At 42.0% G+C, this 23767-nt stretch overlaps 1 protein-coding gene across 13 annotated transcripts in view; it reads left to right on the top strand.

Annotated features, from left to right (window-relative positions):
• The first annotated feature begins 8258 nt into the window (after positions 1 to 8258).
• Positions 8259 to 23767, top strand: part of CDC42BPA (CDC42 binding protein kinase alpha) — a 329012-nt gene continuing 313503 nt past the window's right edge. For all 13 annotated transcript variants that reach the window (XM_059412594.1, XM_059412582.1, XM_059412585.1 and 10 more), the window contains exon 1: positions 8259 to 9010. In XM_059412594.1, the coding sequence (XP_059268577.1) occupies positions 8833 to 9010 (178 nt within the window). In that variant the 5' untranslated portion in view covers positions 8259 to 8832. The remainder of the gene's footprint in view (positions 9011 to 23767) is intronic.

A 23767-nucleotide genomic window follows, 5' to 3' on the forward strand; every position in this document is an offset into this window, starting at 1 on the left:
CTCCCCTCCAGCAACCCTCAGTTTGTTTCCTATAGTTAAAAGTCTCTCATGGATGGTTTGGTTCCCTCTCTGATGACTTCCTATTCAGTTTTCCCTCCCTTCCCCTGTGATCCTTTGCACTGTTTCTTATACTCCACATATGAATGAAGCTGTATGATAATTGTCTTTCTCTGACTTATTTTGCTCAGCATAATACCCTCTAGTTCCATCCACATCAGTGTAAATTGTAAATATTCATCCTTTCTTTCTTTCTTTTTTTAATTTTTTACGATTTTTATTTATTTATTTGACAGGCAGAGATTACAAATAGGCAGAGAGGCAGGCAGAGAGAGAAAGGAGGAAGCAGGCTCCCTGCTGAGCAGAGAGCCCAGTGTGGGGCTCGATCCCAGGGCCCTGGGATCCTGACCTCAGCCAAAGGCAGAGGCTTTAACCCACTGAGCCACCCAGGTGCCCCACCTTTTTTTTTTTTTTTTTAAGATTTTATTTATTTATTTGACAGAGATCACAAGTAGGCAGAGAGGCAGGCAGAGAGAGAGGAGAAGGCAGGTTTTCTGCTGAGTAGAGAGCCTGATGCTGGGCTTGATCCCAGGATCATGGGATCATATTCATCCCTAATATTCATCCTTTCTAATGGCTGAGTAATATTCAATTGTATATATGAACCACATCTTCTTCATTCATTCATCTGTTGATGAACATCATGGCTCTTTCCATAGTTTGGCTATTGTGGACATTACTGCTATAAACATTCAGGTGTCCATGCCCCTTCGGATCACTACATTTGTATCTTTAGGGTAAATACCCAGAAGTGCGATTGCTGGGCCATAGGGTAGCTCTTCTTTTAACTTTTTGAGGAAACTCCATACTGTTTTCCAGAGTGGCTGCATCATCTTGCATTCCCACCAATAGTGTAAGAGGCTTCCCCTTTCTCTGCAACCTTTGTCAACATCTGTTGCTTCCTGACTAGTTAATTTTAGCCATTTTGACTGGTGTGAGGTGGTATCTCATTGTGGTTTTGATTTGTATTTCTCTGACGGCTAGTGATGTTGAGCATTTTTTCATGTGTCTGGTGGCCATATCTTCTTTGGAGAAATGTCTGTTCATGTCTTCTGCCCATTTCTTTACTGTATTGTTTTTTGGGTGTTGAGTTTGGCAAGTTCTCTATAGGTCTCAGATAGTAGCCATTTATCTGATATGCCAAGATTCTAAAAAACGCTTCCTCAGGGCCCTTGTACCTGTCGTCAAGCTCCAGAAGAGTGACAGCTCTACTTCTCTTCTCAGGGATATTTCTCAGTAGGCAGTTCAATAGGGAGGCTCTTTCCTTAGGAAAAGGTCTCTTCATTTCCCTCTTGGTTAGGAAGAGAGAGTGCCTGCCCCCAGTTCTCTTGTGGGAGTTAGACACTACAGACAAAACCTGAGAGAAGGTAGCATACAGTTCCTGGTACTAGGTGCTGATGAATCGGATAAAATAAATGTGGCAGTTACCAGCATTTATATTTTGTTCTAGTTACTACTTTAGCATGACCAATAATCTCAAAATGTAGCAGCTTAACACAGTCATCTTATTAGATTCATCGATCCTGGGCACCAGAAATGGGAAAAGGTATAGTGAAGATGGCTTGTGTTCTCCACAATGACCAGAGCCTCAGCTGGGAAGACTCGAGGTCTTGGTTGGAATAATTGACAGCTGGGGGCTGGAATCCTCCAGAGGCATCTGCAGACAGATGTCTGGAAGTTGATGCTGCCTAGAGCTGTTGACTGTGTTGTGTCTGCATGGGTTTCTTTTATGGCTTGGGCTCTCTCCTTGAATGGCAGCCCTGGGGACAGCTGGAATTGTTATAATACTTGAACATCTTACATGATAGTGCAGGATTCTTGTGATGGTATTCCAATGGGCCAGGTGAGGCTACCAGCCTGGGACGTGAAATGGTCACTTCCACTAGCTCCTACTTTTAACAAAGGAACCACTAAGACTGCCTAGATTCAATGTGAAGGGATACAGACCCAACCTCTTGATGAGAAGAGTGTTGAAAAATTTGTGATGTGTTTTTTCAAACATCATATATAGTATTTAAGTTTTTGGTTTTTTTTTTTTAAGATTTTATTTATTTATTTGACACAGAGAGAGACAGGGAGAGAGGGAACACAAGCCAGGGCCGATGGAGATGGAGAGGGAGAGGGAGAAGAAGAAGCAGAAGCAGGCTCCCTGCTGAGCAGGAAGCAGAACCCTGGGATCATGACCTGCGCTGAAGGCAGCCACTTAAGGAATGAGCCACCCAGGTGCTGCTATAGTATTTAAATTCTTAAACCTATTTGAGACCACCTAAGGGAATGGGTGTAGTTAGAAGAGAGGGAAGGCTCAAAGACTGGTCCCTGGAGCATCCCACTTTTAGAAAGCAGAAAGAAAAGGAGGACCTGCCAAAGAAGACTGAGAAGGAGTGGCAAGTGAGGTAGGAGAAAAATCAAGAAAGCGTAAAAGCAGAGTGAAAAAAAAAATTGTTTCAGAAATTAACAAGGCAGTAAACAAGTGTTGGAGAGGATGTGGAGAAAGGGGAACCCTCTTCCACTGTTGGTGGAAATGCAAGTTGGTGCAGCCACTTTGGAAAACAGTGTGGAGATTCCTGAAGAAATTAAAAATAGAGCTACCCTATGACCCTGCAATTGCACTCCTGGGCATTTACCCCAAAGATACAGAGGTAGTGAAAAGAAGGGTCATCTGTACCCCAATATTCATAGCAGCAATGGCCACAGTCTCCAAACTGTGGAAAGACTCAAGATGCCCTTCAATACATGAATGGATAAAGAAGATGTGGTCCATATATACAATGGAATATTATGCCTCCATCAGAAAGGATGAATACCCAACTTTTGTATCAACATGGATGGGACTGGAGGAGATTCTGCTGAGTGAAACTGGTCAAGCACAGAGAGTCAATTATCATATGGTTTCACTTACTTGTGCAGCATAAGGTATAACACAGAGGACACTGGAAGTTGGAGAGCAGAAGTGAGTTGGGGGAAATCGGAGGGGGAGAGGAACCATGAGAGACTGTGGACTCTGGGAAACAAACTGAGGGTTTTGTGGGGGTGGGGGGGGGGGATATTGGGTGAGCCTGGTGGTGGGTATTAAGGAGGGCATGTATTGCATGGAGCACTGGGTGTGGTGCACAAACAATGAATCTTGGAACACTGAAAAAAAAATTAAATTAAAAAAAAAAAAAGGAAAGGTGTTTCATTTAAGGGGGGCGATCAGTCCTGTTGAGTACCTCTAAAAGGTCACATGAAAAGTGGGCTTAGGATCAATGATCGTTGGCTTTGGTAAGATGGAAATCCCTGCTAACCTGGACCTGGATAATTTCCACGTGTGGTAACTGGATTCTCCAATTCTCACTTCTTCAGCTGCCAGCCCCTGGTTGTAGGCCTTGTCACCTCCAGTGTCACCTCAGTCCTGAGAGGAACACACTGGCTTCATGGGCTTGGGTTTTGTCATCACATATGGCCATGGAGTCTTGCCAAATGTTCCCTGTTGATGGAATTTACAAGAGAAGACCACCTCTATTCTTAGAGTTCAAATTTCCTAAATAGGTCCAATAGTGGACACTATCTATACAGTAATGTTTGACCCAAAGCACATTTTTGAAAATTCCATTTATGGTAGAGCTTGTTTATGCAGAGCTCTAGTGAGAAGTTTAAGCAAGAGATTTAAAGATAGATAAGATCCATTGATGAGCAAATGGGACATTAGTCTGTGAACCTAATTAAAGTTGCCCTAGATGAGTAGGGTTTGGTTGGTTGTTTTTTTCACCTTTTTGAGGGATTAAAAAACAAAATAAATCTGAAAAGAGAGGAGTGAAAATTTCTCCTATGTTAAAATCAGGCACTTCAAAACCACTTAATGTTTGTTCAGAGATAAAACATTTGTTTTATCTTTTTGTGTGTGTGTGTGTGTGGTAGTTTGGGTAAAACCTTGTTCTCCCTTGTCTGTTTCCTCAGCCCTGCTATCACCTGTGAAATCATTTCCCAGAATTATGGTTTCCTTGGTTCAAATACATAGGTGATTTCTGGTTACCCTGACACATTATACCGGTTTCCCTCTTTTGCCTGAATGTCCATTTCTAAGGCCCAACTATGTGAACAGACAACTCTATTTTCCAGCTTCTTGGTTACAATAGAATTCTGCACTTTCAGACCACACTTGTGTCATCTTTAAAACCCTGGGCCCTCGGGGCACCTGCTTGGCTCGTTTGGTTAAGTGGCCGGCTCAGGTCATGGTCCTGGGGTCCTGGGGTCCTGGGATCTAGCCTCGCATTAGGCTCCCTACTCAGTGGAGAGCCTCCTTCTCCCTCTCCCTCTGCCTGCCACTCTGCCTACTTGTGCTCTATCTCTTTATCTCTCTGTCAAATAAATAAATGAAATCTTTAAAAAAAAAAAAACAAAACCCAAACCAAACCAAACAAACAAACAAAAAAAACCCTGGGCGCTGGGACTCCCTGGCTATCTTCACTTAGTTGGTAAAGGATGTGATTCTTGATCTTGGGGTTGTACGTTTGAACCCCATGTTAGGTGTAGAGATTGCTTAAAAATAAAATCTAAAAATAAATGCATGAATAAATACACAAATAAAACCACGGGCCCTGGCATGAGCTGGGTGGGCCTGGTGTTGACCCACAGGTCCTTGGTCACTTGCTAGCTATGGATCTAAGTTCCCTAGACCTTGTTTTCTCGTCTATGACATGGAGATGATAATTTTTCTACATCCTATGCTTATGATGATTGAATAGAATAATGTGTCCAAAGGACTCAGGACAGTGTTTACCCACTGCCAGTGTTCTGTAAAGCAAGCAATTATTAATTACAAAGTCTGCCTTTTTCATAAGGTAAAGCCTTTGCAGTTGGTGTTGCTCACGTTGGGAGCCAGATGTGAAGTGAAGACAAGTGGGGTTTCAACCTCAGAGAGTGATAAAGCAGGTTGATCATTTGCAGGGTCAGGATGAGCTGTGTGGAAAGGGGATGTGATATGGCACGCCCCACACTTTGGGCTCTGCTCTCCTCCAGCCATCATTCTGGAGTAAGACACAGCAAGGTAAGCGTAGGGTTGGTGGTTACAAATATTTGCTGGTGCCTGGATTCTCTTGCTCTTAGGTTAGAATCAGAGGAGTAGATAGATGAAAAGAGCTTGCATTGGAGCCTGGGCTTAGGGACTCCTGTCTTGTCCTCCTCTTTTCACTCTCTCTCTTCTGGTCCCATTCCGTCTTTTCTTTCCTGAACGGTCTGAATAATTCCCAGCACCTTCGTATAAAACTTCTGATGATGATTTCAAAAAGATTGCGTACATCTGATCTGCAGGTCCCTGAGCAGAATTTCACAAAGAACTCCTCCAGGCTCCTTTCCCAGAGAACACCATGCCACTCCGGCTTCCCAGGAACACTTCAAGCGCTGTGGGGCTGCTGGGGCTGCGCCTTTCTTTGGCTTAAGACCGGTTTCATTAACAAGCATGTTCACACTTCAACCGGAACATTTAAAATAACACCCGCACAATGTGTTTAGTGCCTAGTTAATTATTAAGTCTCTGGGCTTGAATTATTCAAGCCAAATTGATTGGGTTCAACCTTCTTCCTTCTCTTTGTGCCTTTTTTTTTTTTTTTTAAATAAAAATAAGTCCTCCCCTTGACTGTCTAAATAATGTGGAAAAGGTTATTAAGCAACCATCAATACCCTGGACTGTGGGTGGTACCCAACTGCTAACAGAATAGGTAGAGAGGACTGGCAGATTTACTGTTCTGTTAAAAAACACGTGTCTGTATCTCACATACTTCCCCCGTTAATTAGTATTCATGGAAACCTCCCATATTTAGGTTCTTTTAAGCTTGTCCTTACAGTTATTTTCAAGTTGGATAGGTATCTTGGAGTCAGTTCTATGGTGGAAAAGCTGAAGAAAGGGCTTCTTTCTTGGCTACCCCACCTCAAGGTCAAATGGGATTGTTAAAATGTCTTGGCTTCACTATTAGCAACCATGTTGTTGAAGAACCTTTGTTGAGCCGAAGAGATGTTTATAGTATATTGCTAGGTGAAAAGAGGAGGCGATAAACCTCTCTCATTTTGTATCATTTTGTTAAAATGCGTGGGAAGAAGCCTTGCATAACAAACTCCAAAACATTATTATCTGTGTTAGGATTAAACATTTCGTTTTTCTTTTATTACTTGTATAATTAGACAACAAACACACATAGACGTCATGGCTAGAAATGATTCACCTTTTGTCTAAGAGTCACTCATGTGTTAACAGCACATGGGAAATAATACTGTCCTTATTTAAGCCAGGCTAGTGTAGACGTCGCAACTGTAGATTTCACGGGAAATTCATAGTGTTTTGTGGATCACAGAAACTTGAATGATTTCCGTTAGCCTTCATTTCTTAGATTTCATTTCTAGTTGCGCCTCAGCTTCCATATTACTAAGAGGTAAAAAAGATGCAATTGTGGGCATTAGCAGAAAACATAACTGGCCCATGGGCATAGGCAGGAATATAAAATGATCATATTTCAGAGGAAAATTATAAAGGAGATGGCAATTTTGAGAGGAAATGACGGAAACGCAGTGACCCAGTTTGGTGATACATTTCACTGCGGGGCCTTCCATGAGAAATTAGTAAACAGGTCTCTTCTGAAATCAAGACTAGAAAACACCTGGAAGACCCTAAATGCTTCAATGCGTCAGGGGCCGTGGCAGCCGAACGACTTGCCGCTGCTGCCCAGCATCTGCAGTGCCACTGGGGCACCTGTGCGGGGCGCGCGCATGTATGCGTGTGCGCGCACACGGGGGCCGGAGGTTCGAAGCCCGCGGAGCCCGGTCCGGACTCCCCGCATCTGCTGAACCCCTGGCGGGGGACAAGCAGGCAGCAGCTGGAGTGGTTCCGGAGGAGGAAAGCCAGTGGTGCGCGCAGGGAAAGTTTCGGGAGGAGAGATGGGCATTGTGCCCTTGGCACACACTCTCCCGAATAGGACGGTAGCGCCCACAAGTGTGTCCCTGCATTTGTCCTGGGAATGACACACGAAGTGGTGTAATCAGACACCCGGGGAACTGCCAGTCGGCTGAGCTCAGGCACCGCATTTGGCGGGGCGGGTGGTGCGCAGGTGAGGGGCGGTAAGAGAGGCACGGTCCTCCGCAGGTCCGGGGGAAGCCTGACGCCGGCTGCTCCTGGAGGGCGCCCCTCCACCCCCAAACCCAGAGCAAACGCGCGAGGCAGGTGGTGCTCCGAGCGCGCCGGGCCAGGCCCGCTGGCGGTCCGCACGAGAGGCCTCCGCGGGTCCTCCTGCATCCCTGCGTTCCACGTCGCGGTGGCCACGGCCCCGCCGGCTCCGGCCGTCCTGTAGGGATGGGGGTGCAACGGCCCGCGGCCCGCTGAGGCCTCCGCTCTGCTCCGCGCGGGCGCGGGACCGACCCCCGCTGGGCCCGCGGACTCGGACTCTAGGGGGGCGGCGCACCGAGGGGGCGGTGCGCTCGCGCGCGCCCGCGGCCGGGTCGCCATATTGGATCCGGGCGCGGCGGCGCGCTTCGGGCCGGCGCGCGCGCGGCGGGGGCTGGGGGAGCTTCGCGGAGCCCAGGGCGCGAGCGCGCCAGGCCGGGAAGGCGGGGGAGGGGTGGGACGGAGAGGAAGGGAGTGGCTGCGAGCCGGGCTGCCGCAGCCTCTGCTCGCCTCAGCGGCGGCACCCACCCCTCCTCCTGCGCCTCGTCGGGGAAAGATGCCCTTAGCCCCGGGGCGTGAAGAAGGGGGAGAAGGAGCCGCCAGCGTCCTCTGAATCCGGACCCCACCAACCCCTCGCCCGCCCCGCGCCAGGGTGTCGGGAGCCTGGGGCGGCCGAGGGGGAAGAGCGGCTGTCCGCCCCGCGCGGCGCAGGCCCCCGGCCGGCGACCCCCGCCATGGGGCGGGCGCGGGCGGCCGAGTAGCCGCAGCCCCCGGAGCCGGGGCGAGCGCCGCCGCAGCCCGCGCTCCCGTCCCGGCCGCGCCGCGCGTCAGGCCCCGGCAGACGCTGCGAGGGAGATGAGGAGTTTCGACCGGAATCCGCGGGAGAGACGACTCGCCGCGGAGCCGTGAGGAGGAGGACGCCGGGAGGAGAAAGGAAGAGCGTCCTCCGGGCGGGACCCGGCGGGCGGCGAGCCGAGGGGCTGCCTCGGGCTGCCTCGGGGACCTCGCCCCCTCCCCGGCCGCCGCCGCCGCCGCGCCGCCGCGCCGCCGCCGCCGCCGCCGCCGCCGCCGGGGCGCTCTCCCAGCGGCGGGCGGCAGCCTTTGCAGCAGCGCCGAGCTTTTCCCTCCCCCATGTACCTTCTGGGGCTTTCCTCCCTTTTCCGTCTTCCTCCTTCCCGGGAAGTGAATTGCTGATGCGGATCGGACCCGATTCATTAATGATGCAGCCGGATTCGTTGCGGGATTGTGTTGCACGAGCTGAATTTTGAATGAAGGAGAAGAGTTGTATTTTGTTTTCTTCTTCTTCTTTTTTAAAGAAGTCCTGACTCTTTGGTTCGCTGTACTTTTAATTATTATTTTATTTAAATATACGACTTAATTGTATTATTCTTTTTAAGATGTTTTAGAGATCTATTTTATGGTAACTTTCCCTCCCGATACATGCATCTGTGCGGGATCGAAGACGCTTCGGTGACGGGAGCTTCCTGGCGTGTCGGGGTGTCATTCCGTACCTGCCGTGCACGACAGTGGTGTGCGGGACGAAGGGTTTATTTTTAAAACTGCACCTTGTAACATTTAGAATCACACACTCGTAGTGCAAACCATAATACTCACTGAAGGGAAAAGCGGCGGACCCCGAAGCAAACATGTCCGGGGAAGTGCGTTTGAGGCAGTTGGAGCAGTTCATCTTGGACGGGCCCGCTCAGACCAATGGGCAGTGCTTCAGTGTGGAGACGCTGTTGGATATACTCATCTGCCTGTATGATGAATGCAATAATTCTCCGCTGCGAAGAGAGAAGAACATTCTTGAATACCTGGAATGGGGTGAGTTTGTATTTTTCAGTAAGCTCCCTGGAGGTGGGCGCTGGGCTTTCATGTCGCAGGGGTTACCGTGAGTAAGCTGTCCCCTCTCATCAGTAGGCAGATAGATGGTCCGTGTACCATGTGTTTATAACCGAGACTTAAATAATGGGTATGGTACGTACATTTAAATGTATGTGCCATGAAGGTATAGATACCAATTATTCAAGATTTTTTTTTTTTTTTTTTTTTTGGCTAAGTTTTTGGTAGATATTTTCCCAAGAGTAAAACCGTGCGATTCAATTATTGCCTTGATTTAAGGTGGAATTTAGGAGGAAGAACTTACGTTTAGAGGTCTATAGTAAGAGATTTTGAACAATTCTGTGATGAGCAAAATGGATTATTGCTCACAGTTGCCTAACGCATGGCGGAATAACACACATTCAGCTGAAAGGTATTTATTGGTGGAAGCATTCCTTCCCGGTCTTTGGAAATCACTCTTGAAAAGGGGAGGAGATAGTCAAACGTCTTAGGTCAACAGGAACTGGAAGGTGGTGATCTCGGGGATTTGTTTTCATCTCCCTGTGGTACAAGCAAAGGAAGCTACTAAACATGGGCTTTCCCAAAACTGTCATGTTCTTCAGATAGCATGACATAATAGTTAAAAAATTTTGTGATAGTAGTTGGTGGAGAATGTTTGGGAACAGCTCCCACTTGAGGGTTAGACGGACTATAAATTTAATGCAGATCTAAACCGGTGAGATTTTTGTCTCCATTTCCCGAAGAGATGTGATTTCGAAGACCCGCTGTAGTGCCATAGATCAGAGATGAGCGCAGACGCTCCATGTGACCTTCAGGCTTGAAGGCTTGGTTTAAGTTCTGCTTCCCGTGTTACACGCGAGCACATTCCAACATCCAGCGGCTCTGTTGGAACAACACACATCACCACCCACACCTGTGTTGGTACATCGGCTTTTGAGGAGTATTTGCTAAAGAAGTGTTTGTACCTTTGGAATATTAATAATTATAGTTTGTTGGAAAATGTTTGTCCTGAAATGTCTTTGTTCCCAAGTAAAGCTGTATTTTCTTGAAGTAAAAGTCAAGTGGTGACTATTTTGTTCATTTATTTTTTTATTTGAAATTTATGAAAAATTCGTTGGTTAGGTAGATAACTCATTCAAGATGGCCTATAGATAATAACTTTATCCAACTTGCCAGTATCAGAAGTTTTCTAACAAGTTGATGTCATGAGGCATGAGGTATTTAAAAATGTGTGTGTGTGTGTGTGTGTGTGTATGTATTTATAAATGTGAACAGGATGATTTTTACAAACAGACCGCCAGGCTTATACTAAGAATTCTTATACTAAGAATTCTAAACTATCTTCTCTCTTAAGACTGAGACAGTTTTGATTGACTTTGGTACTGGTTTCATATGTTTTTAATTTTTATTTGTAGAGTAAAATATTTTGCAAAACGTATGTTGTTTTGCATTGCATGTTTCCTAGATTCAGAGATTTTCTTTTTTTTTTTAGTGTTTTGAAAATTTAAACAAAGAGTTTAGGTACTTTTAGAATTTCAGTTCTTGAATTAAGTACCATAGGGACACCCTTGACTATGATCACGATTATCATTTAGTAACTGTTCTTTCTCATCTACAAAATGATGGGAGAACTCTATGTGTGTACCAGTAATAAATATGATTTTAAAATTGTGGTAAAAGAAAACCGTATCCTCAGTTGCCTTTTGGTTGAGTTTACATAGTTTCATGCAAGAAGGTATTTTGCTGTTTTACTAGAATAATTTATATTTTTTCACCAAAGATGTTTTCTTGGATTTTGTTTCTTTATCTCTATTAAAAAACTTGCTTATGCATATTTAGTTTAAGCCTAAAGTCAAGTAAGTATTTGGCCAAATATACTTTATTTTTCTTAATATGTTTTGAGTATTTCAAACCAGGGACTTTGCACAGTTTAAAGTAAGTTAAGTTTCAGTGGTATCCTTCGTATTTTGCCTCCTTAGTAAGTCTGACAGGATGTAACAAAAATGTACAGTCTCCAGTAAACTTGTGTTGTTTTTCTTAGTAGTAGAGAAAAAGAGTCTAGAATTTTTAAGGAATTAGTACGCTGTTGGGGTAGGCAGTGTCTAGTCAGGCATTTTTAAGTGTGAGGTCTCAAAAGTGGGAGTTACCAACCATAGACATTTGAGTAAGGACTAAGAAAAAGTTAAGAATGGAAAAGCTGTCAAAAGGTGTATCTTGAGTGGTGTATTTATTATTTTTAAGTTATTTGAGAATTTAGGTTAAGAATGCCAGTCTGTTCCTCCATTTAAGTATTGAAATAAATCAGTTGTTGTTGGCGTTGAACTTGATTGCTACATTTTGGGGATATGTCCTATGTTATTCTTATCATCTAACATTATATAAAGAACAGATGAAGTTTCCAGATAGTGAAATGACCTCAATTTAATTTCTTAAACATTATTTTTTTGGTTGGTATTGGAAATTTATAGGGATTGTTCATTGGGCTTAAATATGATAATTCTGATTTGCGTTAAATGACACACTTTTTAGTTTGAGTTTTAAAAGACTCAGTGTTTGCAACAGTAGAGCAGTAGTAGTTAAATACTCTGTATTACATGGTGTATATTTGTGTTTGGCTGTTTACATTAATGAATGTGTCATCTAGTTATGCCTTATTTTTATGGTGATGATAGGCTACTTTAAAAAATGGAGTCAGCCAAGGTTCTGTCTGCGGTGCTTCCTTTCTATCAGTTTCACTTTATTCCTAGTTATGGTCCATTTCACTTTTACATTGGTATAGTTAATGTTTTGTTCATTACAGTATCATGACAAAAACAACGGATATTTTACTCAGATTTGTTTTTTTTTGGTGGGGAGGAGGGCAGCATTCCTTGCTTGTGCTGATGGCTTGAGGGAGGAAATAAGTAAAGTTTTAGAGAGGAAGAAGAAATTAAGGCAGTGAGCAATAGAGCAAGGGGATAAGAGTATCTTAAGGCCATGGACCACTTAGATTTAATAATACATATTTTCTAGTTATATCCAGTAAGATTTGAAAGACTTTTGTGTCCTTGTTTTTTAACTGGTGAAATGATAATGGTTTGAATGTTTGTTTATAAAGTAATAGTTTTGATGTCAGTAGTATATAACCCTAGAGTAAGTTACAATACAGTTGTGGAAGTGAGAATAACGTTTATATTATAAACTTATTTGCTAACAGTGACTAAAATGAGTGCATATTTCATTGAATTGGCTACCCTCTACTTTAAAATAGGAAATTGGAATTTTAGGGTATTCTTTACCAACTTACTTAAAGAATACATGTAGGATAATGTTACTCAATGCAAAAGAAGCAAGCAAGGCTATCTGTATACTTTTTTTGATGGTTTCTGAATCTTGCACTTTGTAATATTTCACTTAAAATTATCCTTAATATAATTTTATAGGTTATTTAGTGTATTCACACAAATACATCTAAATGATTAATAATAAGCTTGTTACTAGAGCACTTCAGTGGGTACTGTGGTTTAAACTTTTCACTGGGGTAGTTTTAAAGGTAATTCACATTTTTTCAGGTGTGGGTCAATTAAGTGAGGTGGAAATGCCTTCTTTAGAAGTATCTGAATCTTTTCTAGGACACCTGGTTCTTCACATCTGTGGCTCCTTACTAGCTTTATGTTAGTAGAATTTGTCATACCAAACCATCAAAGTATTCGTTTCGTACAGATGATTAAATTTATTTTTAAGTCCTCAGGATTGTCATAAATGTCATTGGAGATACAGATTGGGCACTTGTTTCCTTTATACTACTCATCTATTATTCTGTTCCTAAGAACGATAGTGAGGAAGTAGAATCTTTTGACCTAATACAATGCTGGTACGTGGTAGAAGCAAGTTCAATAAGTAGTGGCTATTTCTTTAGCATTTCCATTTGTTTCTGTTTTTAATAGAAGTATAGCTAATACAGTATTATTTTCAGGTGTGCAATACAGTGATTCAGCAATCTTATACATTACTCAGTGCTCATCAAGATAAAAGTACTCTTAATCCCTTTTATCTGTTTCACCCATACCTCCCATCCAACTTCCCTCTGGCAACCACCACTTTGTTCTGTGTCGAAGAGTCTGTTTTGTTGGTTTGTTTCTTTTACATTAATTTGTTTTATTTCTTACATTCCATATATGAGTGAAATCATTTGATATTGTGTGTGTGTCTCTCTCTTTGAAGAATTTATTGCTCTGTGAGAATGGGCATGTTAGGAGTAACAGTTTAAGAATTTTAGGAATTTATTTTTCATATGGATATGTAGGGCATACCTTAGTATAGCAGTGTAAAAATGAATAGCATAATGTTGGCAATTTTCTGAAATATTTCATAATTCCTGGGAGTTGATTAATATTATAGAGTAAGCCCAGGCTATTTTAGGGTAAAGGAACCAAACTTGGTATGAATTAATAATCTACTCTTCAGGGGCAGTCAAAAAATTGCTTTGAAATCCTTTCTCCTTTGGCACTCTTATTGCCAGTATGTTGTATATAATAGTCCATTGTATTTCATCCTATTGATTTTGATGGATTTTAAAGTCAATTTACTAAGTCCAACCAGCATTTAAAAAATTAAATAGACCAGGATAGAAAATGTCAATGACATCATGTTTAGAAAGAATAAGTATTTTCATGCAAAACTCTTGTGTCTTCCTGTATTTCTACTATAGATTTGAAACTCTAGTGTAGATGAAGAAAAGTTTGAAGATGAGTTTGTAGATGAAAAAAAGTTTGAAACTCTAGTGTAGATGAAGCTAAAATATGTTGTTTGATAGCAAAAGGATTAGAGACCAAGTTCCTTCCCCCCCCCCCCCCCCCCCAAACTGCACAGGATAAATTTAGGGACAGACTTAAGAATTTAAAGAAGAGGAATTTAGGGAGGAGCAAGAAACTTTGAAGGAGGGATGGAGAACGGGAGAAAGGATGACTGATAAAAATGAGCATGAATATAGTGTTTTCCTGGGTTGCTATTTAAGTCTGCACTGTGAATAGGTAAGTTTAGTTCACAAGAACTTAGTGAACAGAGAAATTGACTTCACGCCTTTGTTTTGTTTTCTTTCTTTCTTTTTTTTTTTTTTTTAAAGATTTTATTTATTTGACAGAGAAAGAGAGATTGCAAGTAGGCAGAGAGGCAGGCAGAGAGAGGTGGGGGAAGCAGGCTCCCTGCTGAGTTGAGAGCCCTATGCTGGGCTCAATCCCAGGACCCTGAGATCATGACCCGAGCCAGAGGCAGAGCCTTAACCCACTGAGCCACCCAGGCGCCCCAACTTCACTCCTTTGTATTGTGTGAGTCTTTGATGGTTCATTTCTTTTTCCTTTGACGTTTTTCCTTCTCTGACTTTGGGGTCCTGGATGTTGGCTAATTGATTGTCAGAATTGGAAGTTTGTTGAACATGAGGGATGATCATATGACTTGTAGATATTGGTATTAGTTTTTTGGTTATATCTTCCCGTTACTTCAGATGAACTCTAGGGTAGATGCAAGTGAGAAGGATTTGCTGCTTTCATCAATTTTCTGTCCCTTCCTACTCATGAAACTACCAGTGGGAGTGACTTCAAGTTTTCAGAAGCTATGGCCAAGAATTGCCCCGCTGCTTTCACTGTATGTTAATGCGTCAAGAATTTCTTTACATAATTTTTGTTTTTGAATGACCTCACTGTAAATATAGGTCATCCCAGATGTAGGAATGGCGATTTTTTTGTTATCACTGCATACAAAACTCCTGTGTAGGTCAAGAGAATTTCTTTCTCTTCCCCACTGACGTCCATCAGAGCACTTGGATCACTCTTCCCAGTATTTGCTTTGTTCTTTCTTCCTAGTGTCCACCTCTTTTCCAGTTAGTACATGGGGAATGGCTAACCTTATATTGGCGAACCCCCTATCTAATGCTTCTTTAGCTGCTGCTGTAGGAAGGCAGCACTTTAGCTCTTGTAGTAACAGAAGGTATGAAGATCTGGCTCCCCCCTCTCCCATCTTGCTGTTTGACCCTTAATTTTTTCCTCCTATGAACTGTTTGGTTCTATTTTGGAATTAGGGCTTCTTCACTCTAGCCCCATCCCTAGTTTCAAAATGTGTTCTGGAAACCCAGGGGATATTAATAGGTGCTTAGTGGTAAGGGAGGGAAGGGAGATGTTTATGTGGCTAAATAAATTTGGGAAGCTATTTTAAACAAAATTAAACATCAGAAATACTGCCAGTTATCCTAGAATTTGTACAGTTGGTATGATTATAGAACCATATTTTTAAAGAATATCTGGAAGATGTATGGCAACCAGTGTTCCATGGAATACTCTTTGGGAAATGCACTTTCAGTACGAGGTCATGGTATTCCTTGTATGAGGATTAGAAAGAGAGATAATTTGGGGATACTGTGTGGTTTGAGAGAGAATCTGAATCAGAATAAATTTTCTTTTACTTAGTGGTTGTGAATTTTTAATTGTCCATTGTGTGATAGTCATGCGAACTGAGAGAGAAACTTGATCGTGGTGGTCTAGCACAAGTGTGATGGTGATGAACTAGTACATCTAGGAAAAGCACCTTATAAAGTAGAGTGAAATTAGATACAAAGTAATCAACCAATGCTATCAGCTCCTACAGTCTTTGAAATTACTGAGAAGACTATTTATGACCTTTTCTTGGTCTAATTAAACTTGCTTTTCAAGTATAGGAACTCACAGTAAATACAGAAATTCTCACTTTATCTTTTGTAGCTTTAGTTATTATAGTTATTTATACATTGCAAAAGTGTTTATCTGAAATAGTTTTATTCATTACTTAGTGATATTTAAGAGGAAAAGATCAATGACTTGGCCAGTTTTAGAATTCATTACCATACTAACTGTTGTTTTTGTAAGTTACAGTGTTTTAACTAAGCTATTGGTTTCAGACTGTTGAACTAGTGTGGAATTTCCATATTACCTATAACATATGTATGAAGCTATGGGTTTCAAGTACCAGCACCTATTTATATCTGATGTAAAGAAACCAGAAAATACAATCCTTTTATTAAAGAGAAAAACATATATATATAGGCATACCTTGGAGATACTGAGGGTTTGGTTCCAGACCACTGCAATAAAGTAAATATCCTAATAAACTGATTCAAATGATTTTTTTTTTTTGGTTTTCCAGTGCATGTAAAGGTTATGTTTACATTACTGTGGTCTACTAAATGTGTAATAGCATTATATCTTAAAAAAGGACATACCTTAATTAAAAAAAGCTTTATTGTTTAAAAATGGTAGCCATCATGTGAGTTTTCAGCGAGTTGCAATCTTTTTGCGGCTGGGAGGTCTTGCCTCCATGTTGGTGACTGCTGACTGGTCAGGGTGGTGGGTGCTAAAGGTTGGGGTGGCCGTGGCGATTTCTTAAAACAAGAATGAGTTTGCCTCATTTCATGAAGGATTTCTCTGTAGCATGTGATGTTGTTTGATAGCATTGGAGCTATGGGAAAATTTCTTTCAGAGCTGGAGTCAGTCCTCTCAAACCCTGCTGCTGTCTTATCAACTTAGTTTATGGGATATTCCGAACCTTGGTTGTCGTTTCAACGGTCTTCACGGCATCTCCAGCAGAAGTACATTCCATCGACGAAACCACTTGCCTTGCGCCTCCATGAGAGGCCGCTTCATCCGTTCGGTTCCATCGTGAGGTTGCAGCCCGTCCGTCCCGTCCTCGGGCTCCGCTCCTGATGCTCGTTCTCCTGCGCTTTCCTCCCCTTCTGCAGTGACTTCCTTCCCTGAAGTCTTGAACCCCTCAGAGTCCTCCCTGAGGGTTGCAGTCAACTGCCTCCAAACCGCTGTGAATGTTGATATTTTGACGACTTCCCATGAATCACGGGTGTTCATAATGGCATCTAGAGTAGATGAAACAGAAAGGTGAATCCTTTCCAGAAGGTTTTTTATTTTCTTTGCCCAGATCCGTCAGAGGAATCATGCTCTGTGACAGCTGTAGCCAAATGAAATGTAGTTCTTCAGTATTAAGACTTGAAAGTGCAAATTACTTCATGATCCATAGGCTTAGAATGGATGTTCTGTTAGTGGTCTTGAAAACAACCCTAATCTCATTGCCCAGCTCCGTCAGAGCTCTTGGGTGCCCAGGTGCATTGTCAGTGAGCAGTAATGTTTTGAAAGGAATCTTTTTTCTGAGTAGTGGGTCTAAACAGTGGGCTTAAAAATCTTCAGTAAACCAGGTTGTAAACAAATGTACTGTCATCCAGGCCTTGTTACTCTGGTCACAGAGCACAGGCAGAGTAGATTTGGCATTCTTCTTAAGGGTCCTAGGATTTCTGGAATGGCACCGGAGCGCTGGCTTCCCCTTAAAGTCACCAGCTGCACGAGCCCCTCACAGGAGAGTCAGCCTGCCCTTTGAAGCTTTGAAGCTAGAAATTGACTTCTCTCTGGTTGTGAAAGTTCTAGATGGCATCTTCCAGGGCAAGGCTGTTTCATCGACATTGAAATCTGATGTTGCATGTGGCCGCCTTCATGACTTCTCGGAGCTGGATCTTCTGGAGAACTTGCTGCAGTTTCTTCGTCAGCGCCTGCTGCTTCAACTTGCACTTCGAAGTGTCCAGACAACTTCTTTCCTGAAGCCTTGTGAATCAATCTCTGCCAGCGTCAGACTTTCTTCTGTGGCTCCCTCACCTCTCTGAGCCTTCCCAGAGTTCAGTCAGGGCCTTCCTCTGGGTGAGGCTTTGGCTTAAGGGAATGTTGGCTGATGGCTATGTTGGCAGAAGGCTGATGGCTCTTCTGTCCAGACCACCGGAATGTCCTCCGTATGAACTGTAAAGCTGTTTCGCCCTCTTCTCATTCATGTGTTCACTGGAGTAGCACGTGTAGTTTACTTCAAGAACTTTTTCTTTGCTTTCATAAGTTGGCTGTTTGGTACAAGAGGCCTGGCTTTTGGCACGTCTTGGCTACTAACATGACTTCCTCACCCAGGTAAATCATTCCTGGTTACGATTTAAAGTGAGAGGAGGCTTTTCCTTTCACTAGAACACTTAGAGGCCATTGTAGGGTTTTTCACCAGCCTAATTTCAGTACTGTCGCATCCCATCATGGAGAATAGGGAGGCCCAGGGAGGGGGACAGAGACTGGGCGATGGCCTGTTGGTGGAGCAGTCAGAACACACACATTTATCGGCTGAGTTCTCCGTCTTTTGCAGGCAAGGTTCGCAGTGCTCCTAAACAGTTACAACAGTAACATCACAGATTACTGGTCCCTGGATCACCACAACAAATGTGATAATGAAAAGTTTGAAATACAGCAAAATGTGACACAGACACAAAACAAATGCTTTTGGAATAATGGTGCTGATGTAATGTTGCCATATATCTTCAATTCGAAAAAAAAAAAAAGAAAAAGAGAAATAAAGACTATCTTGGAAGCACAATAACCTGATGCTATGTCACAGTGCCTTTGACATTCACTTCATATCACCTTATCTCGTAGGCATTTCATCATCTCACGTGGTCACAAGAAGGCTGCGTACAGCACAATGAGATATTTTGAGAGACTCCGTTTACAGCCATTATAACTTTTATTACAGCATAGTTTTATAATGGTTATATTAATTATTAGTTATTGTTAATCTCTTACTATGCCTCATTTATAAATTAAGCTTTTTCATAGGTATATACGTATAGCAAAAAATGTAGTATATATAAGGTTCAGTACTCTCTGCAGTGTCTCGGCTGAGGGGGTGCTGTCCTAGAACAAGGGGGGGATGTTGGTAATTGGTGCTGTTTCAGCCCAATGTGAGCAGCTCTCTGATTACCATAAACTTCTCTGGATATGAGGGTGGCAGATAATAAGACTAGAGGATAATTCTGTTTGATTATTTAAAGACAAATTGCTTATAGGGGGACAGATTAATTAGCTTTTCTTCTTTCCCCTCTGATACACATTTATTTTTCCCTTCTTCCCCGTCAACACTGTTCTTCTCTCCCCAAATCTAATTATGCTTGAAAGTACTTCTTATGTGGTTGAAAACAGTCTTTTAAGAGTACATGTGAATTAGTTCAGTCATGTGCAGTCATTTAACTTTAGGTTTTATTTCAAATTGCTTAAACATCACTGTAGGCTTAATCAGTGGAAAAAAACCCCCACCTATTCTGTTTGCTCTATTCATAGTGATAAAGCTTAATTAAATTTACTTAGAGTTTCCATGGTGAAGATCTGCAAGTGGAATACCTCAACCCGAAATATTCCTTTCTAAACGAATATACTGGTAAAGAGCAAGGGCTTTGGATTCAGACTGACGGCTCTGGTTATTGGCTGGATGATTTAAGCAAGTTACTGAGCCTCTCCTTGTTTTATCATCTGTGAAAAAATGGACATAATAGTAATAGCTTATTTTGCAAAAGGTTGAAAGTTGATTTAGGTTTATTCCTTTTCTGGTGATTTATATCTCCTTTTTTTTTTCCTGGTTTTCTTTTTCTTTTTTTAAAGTCTTATATATTCATTTGAGAGAGAGCAAGAGGAGGGGAAAGGAGTCAAGGGAGAGGGAGAAGCAGACTCCCCACTGACACCCCCTCTCCCCGATGGTGGGGCTCTATCCCAGGACCCTGGGACCACGACCTGAGCAGAAGGCAGATACTTAACTGACTGTGCCACCCATTTGCCCCTTTTATCTGGTTTTCTAAGTTTTTGTCTAGCATTATGATAAAGGAAGAACTAAAACACTATTGTTTTGGTAAAGTTTAATTGGATTGTGTAGCTGTATTAATAGTGGGATGTATTTCATCAGTAACAAATATTTATCTCTTACTGATAATATTTTACTTAAATGATATTGGCATTGGATGTGCCTTTCATTATGTGACTGTGCCAACAGCATCTTATTCCTTCTTTTAGGACAAGATATTTTGCATTGAACATCTTGTTATTAACTGAACTATTTTCAGCAGATATCAAGCCAGTACCTATTCTTTGCATCACCAACAGCAAATATTATTACATGGCTAGTTATGTTTCATTTTTATATTTATATAGCTCCAATCTGCAAGTGAGTTGTACAGTTCTAGACCTCGACTCAAAAGATGAAAATAATCACGAAAGATCATTGAGGTATTGTTCACTTAGGACTTTTTGTGGATTAAGGGTTATGCAGCACCTGTAAGTACATGTTGTGGTCTAGCAGTAAGTATGAAGAAAATGAACAGTATATACTAGTGTTTTCTAAACTATATTTCAAGGGATATAAATGAATATTATGAAGATTAAGAGTTCAGTGAATATGTAAGATTGAGAAATAGTTTTATTGCATCTTTGGCTATTACAAAACTCATTGTCAGAGTAAAAGTTTTTTAAAAATTGTGCTGTAGGGGCACCTGGGTGGCTCAGTGGGTTAAAGCCTCTGCCTTCGGCTCAGGTTGTGATCTCAGGGTCCTGGGATCGAGCCCCGCATCCATGGGGCTTTCTGCTCATCGGGGAGCCTGATTCCCTTCCTCTCTCTCTGCTTGCCTCTCTGCCTACTTGTGATCTCTGTCTCTCAAATAAATAAATAAAAGTCTTTAAAAAAATTATTAAAAAAAAAAGTTGTGCTGTACAGAAACCCTTTTTAACCTGTTTTACCTAGAATTTGCCTCAGTCATTTGTCTTTTGAACCCTTTTTATGAGGAACTTTAACAGTTTGGGAAATGACTGTGTACTAGACTCAGTAGGTGCTGTCAGAGCCTTTGAACTGCTCATGTGACAGAGGTTGTTACTAAAATCTATCACATGGTGTTTTGCATATCGTCGCAATTTACATCAAACTCCAAAGGTGGAGGATTGAATGACTTGCCTTTATTCTTTCTCTGCTTAACATTTTTTAGCACTGCCCTTTGTAGCACCTAGAAGCTGTAGTCTTTTATTCGGTTGAGCGTGGAGGTCTGCACTGGATGGATGGATGCGTGTTTACATTAAGACCCCGTACATGCTTTTGAATTCGTGTGTGCAGTTACTCGTTTGCAGAGATGCTCCTGCTCAACCTAGTCGTTTCTGTTTTCCATACAGCTTGATCTTTTTCAGTGCAGCTGCCTCTCTAATCATTGCATTGGTCCAGAATTCGAGAGATTGTGTGACTGTAGGGAAACAGAACAAAGCTAAGCAGACTTTATGAGGGTTTGGTAAAAGCAAGATAGTTGTTCTGCTGCAGCCAGGATCCCATCCTTAAATATCTGGTGTACTGGGAGTGGCTAATGCCCCAAGTTGCTTTATTAACAGCAGTTAAGCATTTATATCTGTTCTAAGATTTAAAAAAATGCTTGTTTGGAAAGATGAGGAAAAGCTTGCAATGGCTAAAGCCCCACTTTAAGATTGTATTGCTAGCTAAGTATGGCTTTGCTCGACCAAAAATTATAACTAAAAGCATTTAAAAACAGACTGAAAGCTCAGGGATATAGTCAAGCTGACATACTGGTATGATACCATAAAGTTTCTCCATGCTCCATACTTATAAAGATTTTCCTAGAGTTTATGGTTAAAGCCACAGTAGTGTTTGGAAGTCTAGTGTGATTTCTCTTTCTGCCTTTTTGCTGCATGCCTTTGTAATGTGTCACCCCATTTCTCACGGATGCGTGCTAAATTAACAGTTTCCCCCCCTTGCTGTGTTACATTGCATCAAGTTATGATTAAGTATGATCATTTTTGTTTCTTTAGCCTGTGTTCCTGTGGTAATCTCAGTTAAGTATGGGTTATCCTGATTTTATTCAACTTCTGTGTCTATCCTGCTCAGTTGACTTGCCTGTATTAAACGTATCTAAATGGATCCCATTTCTGGATCTTACCTTATTAATCATGCTTTTGTTTCTCCATTAAATGCCGAGTAATGTATAACCTCATTATTACCTGTGTCCCTAACCTGAAAATATTGTGAATCCTACCCAGTTTATTTTTTACTTCATTTTTTAAAAGATTTTATTTATTTGAGAAAGAGAGAGATTGTGAGACAGAGCAAGCACGGGGAGGAGCAGAGAGAGAAGGAGAAGCAGATTCCCCCACTGAGCAGGGTGTCTGATGCAGGGCTCAATCCCAGCACCCTGAGATCATGACCTGAGTGAGCCAAAAGGAAGATGCTTACTTGGCTGAGCCACTCAGGTGCCCCAGGCACCTGTTTAGTAGATGGATTTTTTTTTTTAAAGATTTTATTTATTTATTTGACAGAGAGAGATCACAAGTAGGCAGAGAGGCAGGCAGAGAGAGAGAGGAGGAAGCAGGCTCCCTGCTGAGCAGAGAGCCCCACGCGGGACTCGATCCCAGGACCTGAGCCGAAGGCAGCGGCTTAACCCACTGAGCCACCCAGGTGCCCTAGTAGATGGATTTTTAAAAAACACAACGTGATCCTTTGATCATATCAACATCCTGCTTAATATCCTACAATGACTACTAATAGTTTTTGGAATGACATTTAAACTCCTTAGTGTGACATACAGAATTTTTAACGATACAGTCTTTGTCTGTTTTCCTCATCTTTTTCATCATTTAAAAAACGCCACAAATTTGAAACAAAGAAAAATTACAGAAAAATTGCAAGTTCAGTACAGTGTCTTTTCCTCTGAACCATTTGAGAATATATTGCCTATTGATTTCCTATCATTCCCAAGTATGTTTGTGTGTATTTTATATATTTTCTTGTATAACCACGATGCAAATATTAAAATCAAGAGATTGACATTGATGTGTTACTATCACTGTCATCTAATCATCAGGCCTCATTCAAGTTTTGTCAGTTTTGCTGATAATATTTTTATAGAAAAAGTTCAGAATCACATGTTGTATTTGGGTGTCATGCCTTTTAGTATTCACTCAGTCTGTACTAAGTCTTCAGAATGAGATTTCTCAAGATTATTGGCCAGTATTTTGCAACACTTGTAGTAACACTAAATTTGGGTTTGTTTCCTCATGATGATACATCTTTGGCAAGAATATCCCAGAAGTGATCCCATGCAGCCCTTTTATGGACATCCTTTTCATCTAGTTCAGCCTTCAGGATCCTGCTCTGGTCCACCATGGTTTCTGTCCCCACCTGTGCTTACTTTGATCTTCCCCACCTGGTGGCTCGCGCGTGCGTGCGTGTGTGTGTGTGTGTGTTTGTGTGTTTATAATTTTCTTTATATTTATTTTCCATTCTCACCTTTAAAAAACTTATTTTTTCTTAAAGGTTTTTTTTTATTTGTTGGAGGGGGAAAGAGAGAGTGCTTGAGCAGTAGGGGGTAGAGGGAGAAGCAGGATTCCCACCAAGGAAAGAGTCTGGTAAGGAACTTGATTCCAGGGCCCTGGGACCATGACCTGACCCAAAGTCAGAGACTTAACCAAACAAGCTACCAGATGCTCCTCACCTTTAAAAAATCTTTAAAAATTCTTTGCATAATTCATACATAGTGAAATTTACTCTTTTTGGTGTATATTCTGTGAGTTTTAACAAATGTAGTGCTCTAGCGCAGTCAAGATGCAGAGTATTTCCATCACCAACAGCCCCCCCGACCTCCGTCCAATTCTCTGGTACTGCCCTTTTGTACCACATTCAACTTTTGCTGTAGCTGTAATGAAGTGTTGTCTCTACTACTGATTAAGGCACATCTTTGACTATTCCATGATTTTTCTCTCATTGGTGAATTTGTTTAGAAATTTGTTTTCTATACCACCCCCAATCCTCCTACGCATGACACATGGTAGGCATTTGGTAATGTTGATTGAATGAATTAATGCAGTTATACTTGCTGTAGACAAGACTGAAAAC

Source organism: Mustela nigripes, chromosome 10 (assembly GCF_022355385.1).
Source record: "Mustela nigripes isolate SB6536 chromosome 10, MUSNIG.SB6536, whole genome shotgun sequence".
Lineage (NCBI taxonomy): Eukaryota > Metazoa > Chordata > Mammalia > Carnivora > Mustelidae > Mustela > Mustela nigripes.